Raw genomic sequence first — 15359 nt, 5'->3', positions numbered from 1 at the left:
CAGTCGTGGCGACTGACAGCAGAAGCAACTACGTTGAGACTCCTGATTTACGTGATTGTATCAGAGTGCGAGATGTATAACTCCCGATTGGGTAGCAAATCAATGGGAAGCGGCTCAGTTACGTGCTGCATAAAGCACATTCTGCCCGGCTGATCCCACCGACTGCCCCCTCTCGGTATGTAGATGAATGATGCTAACAACTGAGGCGATACACAAGGAAAAACAGTTGAAAGTGACAGGAATCGACGCAATACCACCCCGGAAGCGACCCTAGCCAGTTTCCGTCGCCACATACCCATTTTTGAGACGCGCTTTCTCCCCGCCCAAAGCACTACAGGCTGCCCTTGTTTTCGGCAAGGACAAGCGCAAAAGCACCTGGACAAGTGGGAAAAAGAAGCGCCTCCCCAACACCTCTCCACCAGTCGTTCCTTCATTCTCATCGTCCCCTTCTGTGCGTCAAGAGTAGGAAAATATGACAGTCTGAAATAAGAAACATGCAAGCAGAAAGGAAAGAAAATATCAAAAGCAGGGGCATTGTAAGGAAATGGTCGCTAAGCATGATGAGGGACTCTCGCGACAGTTGCAGCGTTAGAGACATCTCGTTTTGTGCTTGAAGCGTAATCATTTCAACTTTGCATCTCCTTAGGTCTTAAGCCTCCCGATCGACAGCAGCGTAACTCCACGCGAAACTTCAATAGGAACGTATTATTTTCATGTGGGAACGACCGCTACCGGGAGGCTAAGACGTAGAATAGCCACAATTAGAGCGTTTCGAGTCTGCCATCGAGGACCTTTCGTGTATGATGAACGTAACCAGGATTTGCAAGTGATGTATCCATCGAGCGGTGTCGTTCCGAAAGGTTCAGCATAGCCGATAGACGAGCAGACGATCTCAACAAACGCGACGGATCGAAACGGCGGTAACCGGAAGACGATCTTGAACGGGATGGCGGGCTAACAGAGAATGCAGAGAGAGAAATAGTAAAGAAAATGGAAAGTTGGGGGCCCAAGGCGAAATAAGTCCGAAAGGTTCACTGCAGGCTGCAGAAGATAGCCGGTATAGTGGTAATCCTGGGCTCCTCAGATAGCGTGGCGCCAACACGCAGCAAGCTGAACGGCAACCGAAAAAAAAGAAACGTCAAGCTACACTGCAATGCTGTACAAATCAGTACCACTGAGAACCGTACCCATCGTCCCGCTTCGCGCGGCTACCGGCAGGGCCATAAGCACCTGGAGCAGCAACCTTGGAAGCAGAACGCAGCCTAACGCCGAAGACTATGAGATTAGTCAGATTCTAGATTTCAAGCCGACCTCTACGCACAGGGTCATAACAAAGCACCAAACGCAGAGGAAAGGGGTTCCCTACAACGGAACCTAGGTTTCAGATACTCACATCCTGTCACTCCCTCCCACGGCCCGGTTGGTTTCCGGCGTGTTGTCAAGAGTTCCACGTTCGATGACCTTACGGCGCTGGCTGGAAATGGCACCGGGCTTGGCGGCACCGGGGGTGCCCATAGGCGCCGCAGCAGCAACACCCTGACGGCGCTGCTGCTCTTCAGCCTCCTTGTCCTTCTTGTTGGCATCCACGATCATAGCAGCATTCTTCTGGTACTTGTAGACGGTCCAGTCGAAAACATAGTCATACTGGAAAGATTCGCGGACGAACAGATCGCGGAAGATCTTGCGGAGGTAGGAGTAGTCTGGCTTGTCATCGAAGCGCAGGGAACGAGTGTAGTTCAGGTAGATGGAGAACTCGTTGGGGAAGCCACGGCAAAGAACCTCAGTGGGGGTAGTCATCTTCTTCTCCATGATACGGTCGTACTTCTGCTTCTTAGTAGCAGCCTTCAGGCCTTGCCAGGGAAGGGTACCACGGCAGAAGTAAAGCATGACGTATCCGAGCGACTCCATATCATCACGGCGGGACTGCTCAACACCCAAGTGAGTGTTGATACTGGCGTAACGAGCAGTTCCAGTGAGGTTCTTGTTCTCACGGTAGGGGATGTGGAAATGAGTCTTGGGGTCGCGGTACTTCTTGGCCAGACCGAAATCGATAACGTTGACCTGGTTTCCACGCTTACCAATACCCATCAGGAAGTTGTCGGGCTTGATATCACGGTGGATGAAAGACTTGGCGTGAATGTACTCAATGCGAGAGATGAGCTGGTCGGCCAGCAAGAGCACGGTCTTCAAGGAGAATTTGCGGTTGCAGAAGTTGAACAGGTCCTCCAAACTAGGACCAAGAAGGTCGATGACCATAGCATTGTAGTCACATTCAGTGCCGAACCAGCGAACGAAAGGAATACCGACACCACCGGCAAGAGACTTGTAGACACGGGCTTCGTATTCGAGCTGGGGGTGCTTGGCCTTGACACTCTCCAGCTTGATGGCGATTTCCTCGCCGGAGATGATGTTGGTGCCTAGATGATGAATCAGCCAGCTGCTCCAGATAACCCATCTCACCTCCTGAATAATGTCACGCACCCAGGTAGATATCACCGAAACTACCACTTCCAATCTTCCGTCCAATACGGTATTTGTTACCGACACGTAAATCCTGCAGAAGTGTTAGTCACAGCTACTCATCATCAGAAGATAACACCCATATGTCACGAACCATAGTCGTCATTTTGATAAATTAGACACGCCGTCGATTTGTGTGAGTAAGGTGTTAAGCAGACTAGAGGTCGGTAGACGGGTTAGTTATAGATCGATGGAGAAGATGAGAGCATTCAATCGTGGGAGTGTGTTGAATAGGGAGTGTTGGTGAAAGAAGAGGGGACAGGAGGAGCGTGAAGGTAGTGGAGGCTGCCAGAGATGGTGAAATCACCAGAGGGCAAGGTGCAGGGAGAATCCCGGCGCGTAGTCACTGGGCAGAGCGAGTCTGCTGAGGGCAGGCGGCTTAGACGGGGAGCAAAGCCAGATACCAAGCCAAGCAAGAAAGGAAGTACAGGACAAGTGAATAGTAGCTGGGAAATGGAGAAAAGAGAGTTGCAGCCTAGAAGCGGACGAACCTGGTCTAGAAACGGGAAGGAAGAGATGAGATAGCGGTGATGTCGACTGTTGGGGTGAACCGACCGTGACGACCCGACCGGAAAGGCGAAAAAGGCGGAGAGAAAAAGAAAGGGGATCGAGCTGACAGACCTTTTAGCGGCTGTCACCGACGAGACGGGGGAGAAAAGCAGAACAACGTACCTAGAAAGAGATAGGAGAGACAAGAGAAGGAAAAGGAGGATATATCAGACTCAAGGACAGAGCCTTGATAATGGAGAAGGTGGGTTGAGAGGGGGGAAGAGGGAGGGAGAGGAGGAGGAGAGAGAAAGAGGAGAGGGAAAATGCGAGAGTAAAGAGAGCAGCCAAGCCGGTCAGCCTTCACAGAGAGACAGACAGAGGAGGGGGCGGGTAAGGAAAGTAAAGTAAGTAACAAGACTGACTGTGATAAGTTTAGTAGCCGCCGGTGGTTGGTTGGCCGCTTGGATTTGGCCTGTTTGGGTCTGGCTTTTTGGTCACCTTGTTTCCCAACTTTCCTCCCCAGCGTATCGTAAATGTCGTATTTTTTATTCCTCTTCCGTACCGTATCCAAGGCTACCTAAAACCAATTAAGTCTACTCTTTCTAGTACCTTAAAACTAGAACAACTAACCACTACCAACGACGCGATCTGTTTCAAAGCAAGGCTGTCCTTTTTTCATAAGCTGATACATGGCGGCTGGCCAAGTAGGAGGCTATAACTGGGGTCCTACAAGGCAAGGATAAAGCCAGTCATTTCGGGAAGAATTGCAGATAGTACCAAGGAATGAAGACAAGGCCCCCAAGCAGGGTGGACATTGCAATTCATCCTTGAGGTGGCTGAAGTAGGAGTCGGTGAAGCAATCCAGCAGTTTAGGCCTGGGCAAATTCGATACTCCTACTTTAATTCTCACACACACAAAACTTTTTGCATTCAACAATAGCTCGGGTATCTCTTGAGGCTACCCTATTGAACGTAGCTCTCTGATGCTTCTCTTAGTAATAACTGAACAAGGTTGACTAGTTTATAGCCAACGAACTGACAGCCCAGCAGGATTTGACTAGGTCATGATGCATCCGGGCTGTACCTATCGCGGCTGGTTGCCTAAGGCAGATAAGATGTACCACGTATGTAACCATTTCATACATCCAAGATGCCTCGCTCAAATGCAACAAAAACGAAAAGAGATGAGGCAAACGATCCGCTTCGGTCCAAAAACATTCTAGAAGTACCCAAAAACCATGTTAGGCGGCGAAAAAGTCTGGCGACAGTGGCAAGAGCATGGGTAAACGCGAAGTGAAAATAACCTAAACCCAGAGGCAATGTTCCATGCTATCCCCCAAAGCTACCTAGTTATTTACGCGGTTTGTGGCGGATGATTATTTCCCTCACGCTACCTTTTTCCCTTCCACCCGCGGTGACCCCAAAGCACCTCAATCGATGATGAGATGATGCTTAGTCCTCCCCCCCTCCTCCCTCCATTACCTCGAGGCTTATTCTCCAGGCGAATGAATGATGCCGCCGTAGACCCCATTATTCTTCCCTGTACGACCATTCGCCTCCTTAAAACCCGATCGTCGTAAGGCAAGGAGAAAATTTCTCTCACCTCATCTCATCAATACCCTGATTCTACCTACTACTTACCCTCGGAATGGAACGTCTCCCTTTCCTAGTATGGCCGATCGATCCCGGGCGGTGAACAGGTGACCCCGGATACCGCATTTGCAACCTTCGTGAAGTAAATTAAATACGGTGGGCTTACGGGGCCCTCAATTAGTTAGTTTAGTTAATTGAGGGGGGTCTCTTTTGGGGCCCAAACACACGCGCCTTATCGGACCATCGATCAGTGCCTGAGACATGATGGATCGGAGAATACCTAACACGTCCCTTTTCCCTTTTTCTTCTCGCTCTCCCTCTCTCTCCACTTCCGGGGGGTGTGTTCCCACAACAACACCACTGGGCCAGATCAACGTGCAGCTCAGGTAAGTAGTACCACGTCGATTCAAGAACGGACACCTGTATATAGCATTGGCGATCGAGACAACATTGGTGTCACCTGATCCCCTTCCAGGATGATGACGACGGTGGTCAGGTAGTCACTAACGAATTGAGTAATTGAGCAACTGTAATTAATCAGGAGTTGATCTGAGGGTAAATCCCGCAATAATATCCCTGGTCTAGTAAAAATGTGGTCTCACCGCTAACGATGATCCCAATTCAATCACCACATAGTAATAATAAAAATTCATCAGAACCAACAACAACCCCGTGTGTTCTCTTGCACGAAAAGGAATTTACCAGTCAATTTCAGGTCTGCACAGGCCAATCGTTGCCAAGAGTTCGAAGCTATCGACTGCGGGGAGTTTTTCTTTCGAAAAGGCAACGTTGGCGTTCGCAGGTTGGCAGATTGAATCACCCCGTTCATCCACGTATGCATTTACTACAACATACTAGGTACATACTGCATCCACCCTTTCTGTCTGCGTCGTCAGGTTCCCCCTCGATCTATGGTTGTAGTGCTGTCTGGAGTAGATAGTTGTTGCTAGCCTCATTTCTCCAACCCAAACAAACAACCAGATATGGAGTGCATTGATTGGGGCCACACTTCCCACCCCTCTCTCTCCACCTTATTCTCCGATTCTTATACAACCATTATAGTGCCATGTTGCCCTTGCCTAAACGCATGATTACCCAGGGCAACATCGCTTGGATCTACACCACGCAAGTTGTGCAGCTGTATGCATCGTTTTCAGATTAGCCAGCACACATTGGGTTGTTTACTAGGCGGTATACCCAATGTTTTCTATGGTGAAGGTGGTCTCTGTTCTTCGTCTGTGGGCACGCTCCTTGAATTTGGTATACACTGCGGAGCCTTCGCAGAACCGCCGTGTAAGGAAAGACAAGAAATCATTGGATTTCTTCATCTGACTACGGGGACCATTAATACCTGTAGTTGGAAGTCCATACTGTTACATCTGAGTATCTTCCCAGTAGAGTCAGTTCAATTACTATCATAGTACAGCTGACAAAATAAGAGCTATTGTATTGCAGTAGGAGTTCAGAACCAACTGGGCCATAATAAACGTCGATCGTCGAGCAAACATGCCTTGTAAGGTATCAATGGACTTCAATCTGTCAGGTCCTTGTTGCGTTATGGCACAGCATGGGGTAAGGCTTTGCTCCAGATAGTGCATATTACAGAACCCGTGGCAACGCATATGCAGTCCTACGTAGCTCTGAGCAAACAAAACACTTAGAATATCAACCAATAGTAGTCTGAAACCTCAGAACAAAGACATCCATTCAATCAACAACTTTGGTGGCAGTAAGTAGGTATAATGGCTCACTCCTCAGTCTCCAATGACTCCGGGAAGGACTCGGTAAGGTCCTTCACTTCACAAAATAGTAGCAGATGGCAGCATATGTTCCATAAAGCTTGTGAACAGCGGTATTTACTCCGAAACAGACCCTGACGCCCATGCACCGAAAAAAAAAAAAAAAAAAAAAAAAGAAAAAAAAAATCAAAAAGCGACCAAGAAGCAAGACATTGCGTCGTAGAATCCATGCTATCAGGCGAATTCACAACAAGTCATCGTTGCCAGCAGCTGCACTTTCTTCAATAGCCTGGAGGACCTGGCTTTCCCGGAAGGCAGGCCCCTGCCCATCGCATTGAGCAGTACCTTGCAACCGGCCCGAGACATCGCCAATATTCACTAGGCCACGCTTGAAGAGCTCGTGCTTCTGGATGAGATCCCAGGTGGCTCCCGCGTCAAGGAGTTTCTCGCCCGTCTTTCCGCATATAGTGACGCGATGGGCAGGGCCATTACCCCCACCGGCATCGGACTTGAAATCCGTGGGCGAGTATTGCAATGGCCCCGTCGTTGTCGGTTCCTCATCGGTGGAGCGCTGGCCGGACTGGCGCATTGAAGTCGACGTTGCCCGAAGTATTTCATTTTCAGTTGTGAACTTTGCCAACTCTCTTTTCAATCGCTCATTGTCCGCTACAAGAGTGTTCGATGCATTTTCAAGATTGCTAACTTTCTCCTCCAGTTCACGCACATGTCGTTCCTTGCGTTCACGAAATGCGCGCTGGCTGATTTCAGTAACCAGAGATTAGTTTCATGGGATATAACGCAGTCCTAGATCTGGAAACACTCACGCAGCTCTGTTCTGAGCCTTTCGCTTTGATTGCGCCGGAGTCAAACTCTCTTTCTCCTCGCTGCTGCTCCGGCCAAGACTTTGGTCTAAGAGCTGGTCATCTCCATCGTAAGAGGCTCGATCAACGTTCTGATTGGAGTAGTCATTGCTGGAAACCGACTGCTTGGTGAGGGACTCGGGAGGCGAGTGTGGCGGGGCAACGAAGGCAGCGGCTGCGTGAGGATCCTGAAAGCGCAGGTTCGGATCGAAAGGCTGGTAGTTTTGCGCTCCCTTTCCACAAGTCAGCGTCATGAGCAATTTATATGACTAGTCCACAAAAACAAGAGAGACCGACCAAGGGAGCGAAAGCGCCCTGTATGGCCTCGGCTTGAGGGGCCGGATTGCCTTGGTCGGGGGTGGGCAGCCCGTGGACGCCGTAGAGAGGATAAGGTTGCTGGGGATGGTTTGAATAGAACGAATAATCCATCTCGCTTTGTCACAGAGAGACGAAAGGTACAAGATGTGCTGTTCCTGTGGATTGATGAGGAGGTATAAACCCCAAGGGTAGGGAGGGAGGGAGTCAGCCGGGCCTAGAATTGTAATCACGGCAGCGATGGACTCGGGATGGAACCGCGCAATGACAATCCCGCCCGGTGGCAGCGCCCAAGCCAATTATAGCCAGACTTGGAGCCTCCGAGGGGCATCACGCTCCCGGCTGTCATTGGAGATGGATTGCAGCGATCGACCGAATATTGATTCTCAGGCAACTGAACTCATATGCAAGCTATTTGTTATATTGCTCTGGAGGGTTCTCGCTTTGTGAAATATAATGGTTATTTTTGTAAATGACAGAATCAGGCACGATGGTTATTTGCAGCCATAGAGACCCACTTTGGCGGACGCTTACTGCATACTGGATCTATACTGAGATAGGTAGAGGCTAGAGGACTGTTAAGGTACAAGAAAGTATAAAATAATGCTAACACATTTGTGTTCAAAGTTTGGCTGGCTGCCTACCTACTATGTGGTAGGTACGTCTTTAGATAGGCAGGCAGCTAAGTAGTTAACAGGCCGAAGCCTGGAAAACCTGGTGATACGAAGCTCTACATGTCAAGCAAAGATGTAGAGAATTGGGTCAGCTAGCGTGACCAATTCTCTGCCAGGCTACCTAGCTGGACTTCAGAGTGTAAACTATGTGATGCATGGCGAATTGCCGTGCATATGTCGGCAAGGATACGATTTTGTGCCCATCCGATAAAGGGTCATTGGAACTTGGTCACAGAGAGATGGCCGCGACCGTCCTGATTTGGATTCATAGTTACCGAGCGTGCCTCCTTAATCCCAGTCATCGTCATCGTCTTCCACTGTGGGCTTAGAGGACTTCAGCTTGGATGGGCGTTCATCTTCCGATGAGTCGGACCTTTTCTTGAGACGCACATCGCTCTCTTTGACGGCACCTAATTCCAGGAGCATCTTCTCCAGATCTAGGAGGCACATGTCAGAAAGCAAGAAGCAGCAATGGAAGAATAATCCTTACCTTCAACAGTAGTCCTTGGCCCCTTCATCTCCCGCAGGGTTATGAGTTGTCTCATGATCTCCCCATTCCTGTACACCAAGATAGTGGGAGTGTTTCTTTCCGGATAACCTTCGATGCACATGTTCCCTCTGATCTCACAGAACTTTATATCACCAAACTTTGCCGCTAATTGCCGCCATAATTCTGTCAACCGTTGCGATTCGACATTGGCACTTGATGAGCTCAGATGAACGAGCACAAAGCATTTATTCGAGGCTTCGGTGACTTCGCGCGCGTAATCGACTTTCTGTAGGGGGTATACTTGATTATGAATGCTGGTTTGCTGGAGGGTAGACAATTCCGCGAATCGTTTTTGACTGGTACAGATCGTTAGTGAAGCCGAACTACCTGGTCCATCTGGTCAGGGGCATGCTAGCGATCATCTTGGTACCGGTATTGTTCGAGGAAATCTTCATCTTCCTCATCTTCCAGTGCATCCAACTCGTCCAAGTCCTTGTCTTCTAATCTATTTTCATATGCCTTGCGCTCTGCCTCAATAAGGGCTTCTTGGATGAGAGGTTCGGGATCTTGGGGCTTCTCGGGGATAACGCCATGCTTGCGGAGGATGTCATTCCTGCGGGGTGTAAGCTTGTATGGCTAACGGTGGTGAACGAAGTCGACGATCTGACCATTCGGTATCCTCGTTAGGGTTAACTTCAACTTGCATGACTGCGACGTGACTGAGGCTATTCTTGAGTTCTTCTGAGTTAATAGATTGACCAGATTGGATTATAAGACTCAGGAGGGCAGACCGGCAACGACAGCAGGCTACACACTCTACGGACGCTTTGCGGGCGAGACATGCCGCGTGTTTGCTCCGTTTGCAGGGTCAGCCACACCGCCCTGTGGCTCAGCCGCCCACAGACGCGGAAGGCCACCTGGAGATTGTTGGAGGCCGTCGGGAGAGCTGCTGTTGCTGCTGCCCTGGCCAAAACACCCATCCTCTACTATCTCCATTGTCCTGTCGTTCTCTCCTTCGGCTTCTTTCCTGGGGACTGGGCAAGTGTCTCTATATCTTCACTGGCCACCCCCCTCTTTTCTCTAATTTTATTTTCGAAAGATAATGAGGGCGCCATAGTCGTGTACATACACCGCCTGCACCACGACTAACCCATCATACTGACCCGCCCTTATTCGTCTCCCATTGAACAATCCCCCGACGTCACCCGTACGGGGCCCATTTCCAACCCAGAGAGAGCCATAAAACACGTTTGCTGCTGCGGCAATCACTGCAGCCTGTCACAATGTCTTACATGAAGAAAGATGAGGACGCTGATCAGTCCATGATCAAGCTGGATCGGACCTCCGTGTTTCAAGATGGTAAGGGTCTATCAGTTTCGCTCCTACCTGGAGTCGCATTACGACCCTGATTGTGAATGCTGACTTTCTTCCCTTGTCCTCCTATAGCGCGACTGTTCAATTCCTCTCCCATCTCTCCCCGAACATGCCGTACGCTCCTGACCAAGATCGCCGTCCTCCTTTTTACCGGGGAGCAGTTCCCCACGAACGAGGCCACCACATTGTTCTTCGGCATTTCCAAATTATTCCAGAACAAGGATCCCTCTCTGCGACAAATGGTCTACCTGATTTTGAAGGAACTTGCAAACACGGCGGAGGATGTGATCATGTCAACCAGCATCATCATGAAGGACACTGCTGTCGGCAGCGACGTTCTGTATCGGGCAAATGCCATCCGTGCCTTGTGCCGCATCATTGACGTAAGCGCATTGGGAACTCCTAATTTATCGTCAAACGAGATATCTGACAATGGTCGTCCATGCAGGCTACTACTGTGCAAGGTATCGAGAGATTAATCAAGACCGCTATCGTCGACAAGACCCCTTCGGTATCCTCCGCAGCGCTGGTCTCCTCCTATCACCTTCTTCCGATTGCGCGCGATGTGGTCCGTAGATGGCAGAGTGAGACGCAAGAGGCTGCTTCGGGCGGGAAGCAATCGACCGGATTCCTTGGGTTTGGTGGCAGCTCTCAGGCTCACGCCATCTCGCAATCGAACTTCATGACTCAATACCACGCCATTGGTCTCCTGTACCAGATGCGCTCGCATGACCGTATGGCCCTGGTGAAAATGGTTCAGCAGTATGGTGCGGCTGGAGTGGTTAAGAGCCCCGCAGCTCTTGTCCTCCTGGTGCGGTTGGCGGCTAAGCTGGCCGAAGAAGACCAGGGCTTGAGGAAGCCTATGATGCAGATGCTTGATGGCTGGCTCCGACACAAGCATGAGATGGTCAACTTCGAAGCGGCAAAGGCCATTTGCGATATGAGGGATGTCTCTGATGCGGAAGCCTCCCAGGCAGTCCATGTCTTGCAACTGTTCCTTTCCTCGCCCCGCTCTATCACCAAGTTTGCGGCGATTCGCATCCTTCATAACTTCGCAAGCTTCAAGCCTCATGTGGTGAACGTCTGCAACCCAGATATCGAAGCCCTTATCTCCAACTCCAACCGTTCCATCGCTACATTTGCCATCACGACTCTTCTGAAGACTGGTAACGAGGCCAGCGTCGACCGCCTGATGAAGCAGATTTCTGGCTTCATGGCAGACATCACCGATGAATTCAAGATCACGATTGTGGAGGCCATTCGCACCCTGTGCCTCAAGTTCCCTAGCAAGCAGGCCGGTATGCTGTCGTTCCTGAGCGGCATTCTGAGAGATGAGGGTGGCTACGAGTTCAAGCGCAGTGTGGTCGAGAGCATGTTCGACCTCATCAAGTTTGTACCCGAAAGCAAGGAGGATGGTAAGTTTTCCCTTGAACTATGTTTCCCTTTCTTCGGGTCAACTAACAGAATCAGCACTCGCCCATCTGTGTGAATTTATCGAGGACTGCGAGTTCACCAAGTTGTCCGTCAGGATATTGCACTTGCTCGGTGTGGAGGGTCCTAAGACGTCACACCCAACCAAGTATATTCGCTACATCTACAACCGCGTCGTTCTGGAAAATGCCATTGTGCGAGCTGCCGCCGTGACCGCTTTGGCCAAGTTCGGTGTCGGTCAGAAGGATCCTGAAGTCAAGTCTAGTGTGTCTGTCCTTCTCACCAGATGCCTTGATGATGTCGATGATGAAGTGCGTGACCGGGCTGCCCTCAATCTGCGGTTGATGAGCGAAGAGGATGAGACTGCTAGCCGCTTTATCAGCAACGGTAAGCTTTCTGCGAACTAGGCTTGTCTTCACTACTCTGCTAACGATATCAGAATCGATGTATTCGCTTTCAACATTTGAGCACCAGCTCGTGATGTACGTCACATCAACAGACAAGGAGACCTTTGCTGCTGCATTCGACGTTGCCACGATCCCTGTTGTTTCACAGGAGCAGGCGTTGGCCGAGGAGCGGACCAAGAAGCTCACAAGCGCGACGCCAACTCTCAAGGCACCATCTACCGGCCCGCCGAAGGGCAAAGCCAACGGTGTGGCCGAGGCCGTCACGGTCGCCGCCACTCAGAAATACGCCGAACAGCTTATGCAGATCCCAGAGCTCAAGGAGTACGGCACTTTGCTCAAGTCCTCTGCCCCTGTTGAGCTTACTGAGAGCGAGACGGAGTATGTTGTTACGGCTGTTAAGCACATCTTCAAGGAGCACGTCGTGCTGCAATACGACATCAAGAACACCCTGCCAGACACTGTTTTGGAAGACGTGACAGTAGTTGCGACGCCGTCAGAAGAAGATGTTCTGGAGGAGGAATTCATCGTTCCTGCGCCTAAGCTGGCCACGAATGAGCCCGGTATTGTTTACGTCACTTTCAAGAAACTTGCTGGCGAGCACAGCGTTCCTGTTATCTCCTTTACGAACAACCTTAAGTTCACTAGCAAAGAGATCGACCCGACTACCGGCGAGCCCGAGGACAGCGGATATGATGACGAGTATCAGGTTGAGGACCTTGATCTCACGGGCAGTGACTACGTTATTCCAACCTTTGCTGGTAGCTTCGACCATGTGTGGGAGCAGACGGGTGCCAATGGTGAGGAAGTCAGCGAGACTCTTCAGCTCAGCAACATGAAGGGCATCTCAGGTAGGCCAACCACCCTTCACAACCATTCTAGGAACTGGCAACTAATTCCATCACAGATGCTACCGAGCAACTAATTTCTACGCTCTCCCTGCAGCCCCTTGAGGGCACGGATGTGGCCCTCAGCAACAGCACGCATACACTGAAGCTGTTCGGAAAGACAGTGACAGGCGGCCGCGTTGCGTCCCTTATCAAGATGGCCTTCTCCAGCAAGACTGGAGTGACCATGAAGATTGTCATCCGGGCGGAGGAAGAAGGTGTTGCGCCTGCTGTGATTGCGTCCGTTTCCTAAGCTTCATGGACCCCTGTAAATGTGTAATGGAGGCATGTTCGCGAGGCGCATGAGTCCTGCATTATGAGATTAGATATTTTTTGTTTCCCCCTGCTTCATTTTCATTTTCCTCTTTTCTCATTTCTCTTCCTCTATAATTCTGGTGCCGAGTTAGATGCGATGAATATCTTGCGTAGGCGTCAAACACCCTATTCATTCGAATTACCTACTTCACTTCATTTTCCCATCTTTTGACTTGTTCTTGCCACAATTGACTGTATCTTTCAAACATTTATTTCTCCCCCATTCTTCTCTGCCGATGTTTGCTCTCTCCCCTTGACATTTCTTCGAACATGTTAGCATGTCCTCGCCCCCTTGCTTTGTCTTCTTGTCATTTCCCGTTTTGGCTTGTCCAGGTGGCCGGTTGAATGGGGAAGTGGCTGGAGTCGTTCTGTAGTCAAAAGCGTCATCATATATCTATCTATCATTTTGATTAGAGGTTGTCTGCTTCCCCGTTGTGAGTTGTAGAAGCTCCTTGCTTGGTTTGTGGAGTTGTAGACATGTACTTATTAGTCCCTACGTGAACTGATTAGGGCTAGGAAACGAATAAATATAACATGGGTTCTCCTACCACTATGAGAACTAGTAGCTACTTATTATTCGGAATATAGTTCCAGTAGTAGTATTCAAATGATCCTCTATCTCGATATCAGCATTCAGTAACTTTACCTAACAAAATATATGAACCAACTCTAGCCGAAATATATCAGACGCAATGTAAACAAAAGGTATATAAAAAGCCAATCATATGTAATAAACGCCAATCGTATCATCATCCACATAATCGCTCTTCTCTACCCCATTCTTGAAAGAAGATTTGGAATTTCTTCGCTCCTTCTTCGAGAACCGGCTATGAATGAAGTCATCGATCTCCGTGTCTTCCAAAATTCGCTGGTTGGTGCAGAAGAGCTCCGAGAAACCCACCGATCGGAGGTTTGCTAGGCCGTATTCCATCGCTGTGATTAACGAGCTCGTGCTGAAGGTCACGTTGGCGTCTAGACTTGGGAATCCAAACTCGATATCCTCGAGAGGTAGTGGGGGGTGCATGTGGCTGAGGATATCGAAGAAGGAATCATTGACTAGATCGCCAGGGATACTGAGGGAGGATAATTCAGGGAGGAAAACTGGGATGGCATTGATGGATTCTGGTTGCAGGTTACGGTTGGAGCCGGAGACGATGAAGCGTTTGAGGGTGGCTAGTTGGGGGTTGCTCATTAGGCTGCCAAGGCTGGACATGGAGAGATCGGCGCAGTTCTTTAGAGTGAGGGTAGTCAAGGTGCGAGGCCAAGGAAAGGAGGACATGGGTATGGAACGGTAGTGGCCGCTGAATTGTAGGCGCTGGAGGTTAGGAGGCCATTCTATCGTGGCTGCAGAGTCGTCGTAGGTGGTGATGGAGGTTGAGCGCGGAAGACGAAGGGTGGTTAATCTGCGGAGGTTGCTGATCGCTTTCTTGAGGTTGGGAAAAGGGATTGGATCGCCGACTAGCGATAAGTCGAGGTGTCTGATGTTTGTACATTTGGAGAGAGCCGGAAGGCTGTTGATGCTGTTCTATAGTGTTAGTATCAAGTATTCTGAAGTGGGCGAAGACAGACGGAAGGCATGCACAACGAGCATGTTGTTTTGTACTTACGCAAAGGAGATCCTTGGGGCCAGAAAGACTTCTAAATTCTCTTTCACCCTTCCCAGCAGTCGTGCTGTCAAACTGTTTGAGCTATGATAGACGAGCCCACTGAGGTCCAATTTGTGGACTAGACTGCCCAGATGTATCTTGTTCTTTCGTGCGCCGATCGTCGGGCAGATTGTGTCGGTAAAACTCTTGAAAGCGGTCCCGGCGCTCACGCGCGGCTTCTCATAGAGATATGGGATGGCTACTGAGTACCATTGGCGAGAGACAAGGCAGCAGGCATAGAGAGTGGACTGGCGATGGCCATCATCTGCGGCGGCGTAAGAAATAATCTCCACCACAATTTCCGTGGGGAGATAAATCTGGCGTGAGGGCATCAAGGGCATGATGGGCACTCATGAATGCATCAATGCCCATGGCAGGTCGAAATCAAAAGCCCGCCGGCATGAGTGGGGGAGTCATGTAGCTGCCCGGGGCGACAGATATATCTAGTGTCAGTCATGCAAGTTGTGTGGTGGGGAAGTAAAAGGTAACTGGATGGCGATCAGGAAAATGTGAGGGGAAAAGAAAATGGCGGAGAAGCGAGATGATATCATTCCGCCGATTGCCAGCTGCATCTCCGCCTTCCGCACGCCTCTCCTCCGGCCTGTGCTTCTGCAGCTCCCTG

At 50.1% G+C, this 15359-nt stretch overlaps 8 protein-coding genes across 8 annotated transcripts; 2 read left to right on the top strand and 6 right to left on the bottom strand.

The window, feature by feature from the left end:
* Nucleotides 1-47: 47 nt before the first annotated feature.
* An07g06090 (uncharacterized protein) lies at nt 48-440 on the bottom strand (the record flags this gene model as incomplete). Its single annotated transcript, XM_059748509.1, has 1 exon — nt 48-440. The coding sequence occupies one exon, from the start codon at nt 438-440 to the stop codon at nt 48-50; it is 393 nt and encodes a 130-aa protein (XP_059605776.1).
* A 949-nt stretch (nt 441-1389) lies between these two features.
* Nucleotides 1390-2626, bottom strand: An07g06080 (uncharacterized protein; the record flags this gene model as incomplete). Its single annotated transcript, XM_001391649.3, has 3 exons — nt 1390-2417; nt 2482-2554; nt 2615-2626. The coding sequence occupies 3 exons, from the start codon at nt 2624-2626 to the stop codon at nt 1390-1392; spliced, it is 1113 nt and encodes a 370-aa protein (XP_001391686.3).
* Nucleotides 2627-2814: 188 nt separating this feature from the next.
* Nucleotides 2815-3854, top strand: An07g06070 (hypothetical protein; the record flags this gene model as incomplete). Its single annotated transcript, XM_059748508.1, has 3 exons — nt 2815-2955; nt 3097-3399; nt 3780-3854. The coding sequence occupies 3 exons, from the start codon at nt 2815-2817 to the stop codon at nt 3852-3854; spliced, it is 519 nt and encodes a 172-aa protein (XP_059605775.1).
* A 545-nt stretch (nt 3855-4399) lies between these two features.
* An07g06060 (hypothetical protein) lies at nt 4400-6021 on the bottom strand (the record flags this gene model as incomplete). The annotated part of the gene is made up of 6 exons (XM_059748507.1): nt 4400-4565; nt 4651-4735; nt 4844-5062; nt 5305-5374; nt 5469-5553; nt 5954-6021. 6 exons carry the CDS (start codon nt 6019-6021, stop codon nt 4400-4402), a joined length of 693 nt encoding a protein of 230 aa, XP_059605774.1.
* A 564-nt stretch (nt 6022-6585) lies between these two features.
* On the bottom strand, nt 6586-7630 carry An07g06050 (uncharacterized protein; the record flags this gene model as incomplete). Its single annotated transcript, XM_001391646.3, has 3 exons — nt 6586-7099; nt 7166-7434; nt 7499-7630. 3 exons carry the CDS (start codon nt 7628-7630, stop codon nt 6586-6588), a joined length of 915 nt encoding a protein of 304 aa, XP_001391683.1.
* An 848-nt stretch (nt 7631-8478) lies between these two features.
* On the bottom strand, nt 8479-9386 carry An07g06040 (uncharacterized protein; the record flags this gene model as incomplete). Its single annotated transcript, XM_001391645.3, has 4 exons — nt 8479-8627; nt 8681-9036; nt 9111-9293; nt 9349-9386. The coding sequence occupies 4 exons, from the start codon at nt 9384-9386 to the stop codon at nt 8479-8481; spliced, it is 726 nt and encodes a 241-aa protein (XP_001391682.1).
* Nucleotides 9387-9963: 577 nt separating this feature from the next.
* An07g06030 (uncharacterized protein) lies at nt 9964-13029 on the top strand (the record flags this gene model as incomplete). The annotated part of the gene is made up of 6 exons (XM_001391644.3): nt 9964-10039; nt 10127-10437; nt 10503-11469; nt 11525-11872; nt 11925-12740; nt 12797-13029. 6 exons carry the CDS (start codon nt 9964-9966, stop codon nt 13027-13029), a joined length of 2751 nt encoding a protein of 916 aa, XP_001391681.1.
* Nucleotides 13030-13812: 783 nt separating this feature from the next.
* An07g06020 (uncharacterized protein) lies at nt 13813-15078 on the bottom strand (the record flags this gene model as incomplete). Its single annotated transcript, XM_001391643.1, has 2 exons — nt 13813-14611; nt 14699-15078. The coding sequence occupies 2 exons, from the start codon at nt 15076-15078 to the stop codon at nt 13813-13815; spliced, it is 1179 nt and encodes a 392-aa protein (XP_001391680.1).
* Between the last annotated feature and the right edge of the window lie 281 nt (nt 15079-15359).

The sequence above is a fragment of the Aspergillus niger genome (genome assembly GCF_000002855.4).
Source record: "Aspergillus niger supercontig An07".
Taxonomy (NCBI): domain Eukaryota; kingdom Fungi; phylum Ascomycota; class Eurotiomycetes; order Eurotiales; family Aspergillaceae; genus Aspergillus; species Aspergillus niger.
Note: the sequence above shows the minus strand (reverse complement) of the source record. Positions and strands in the feature narration are given on the sequence as shown.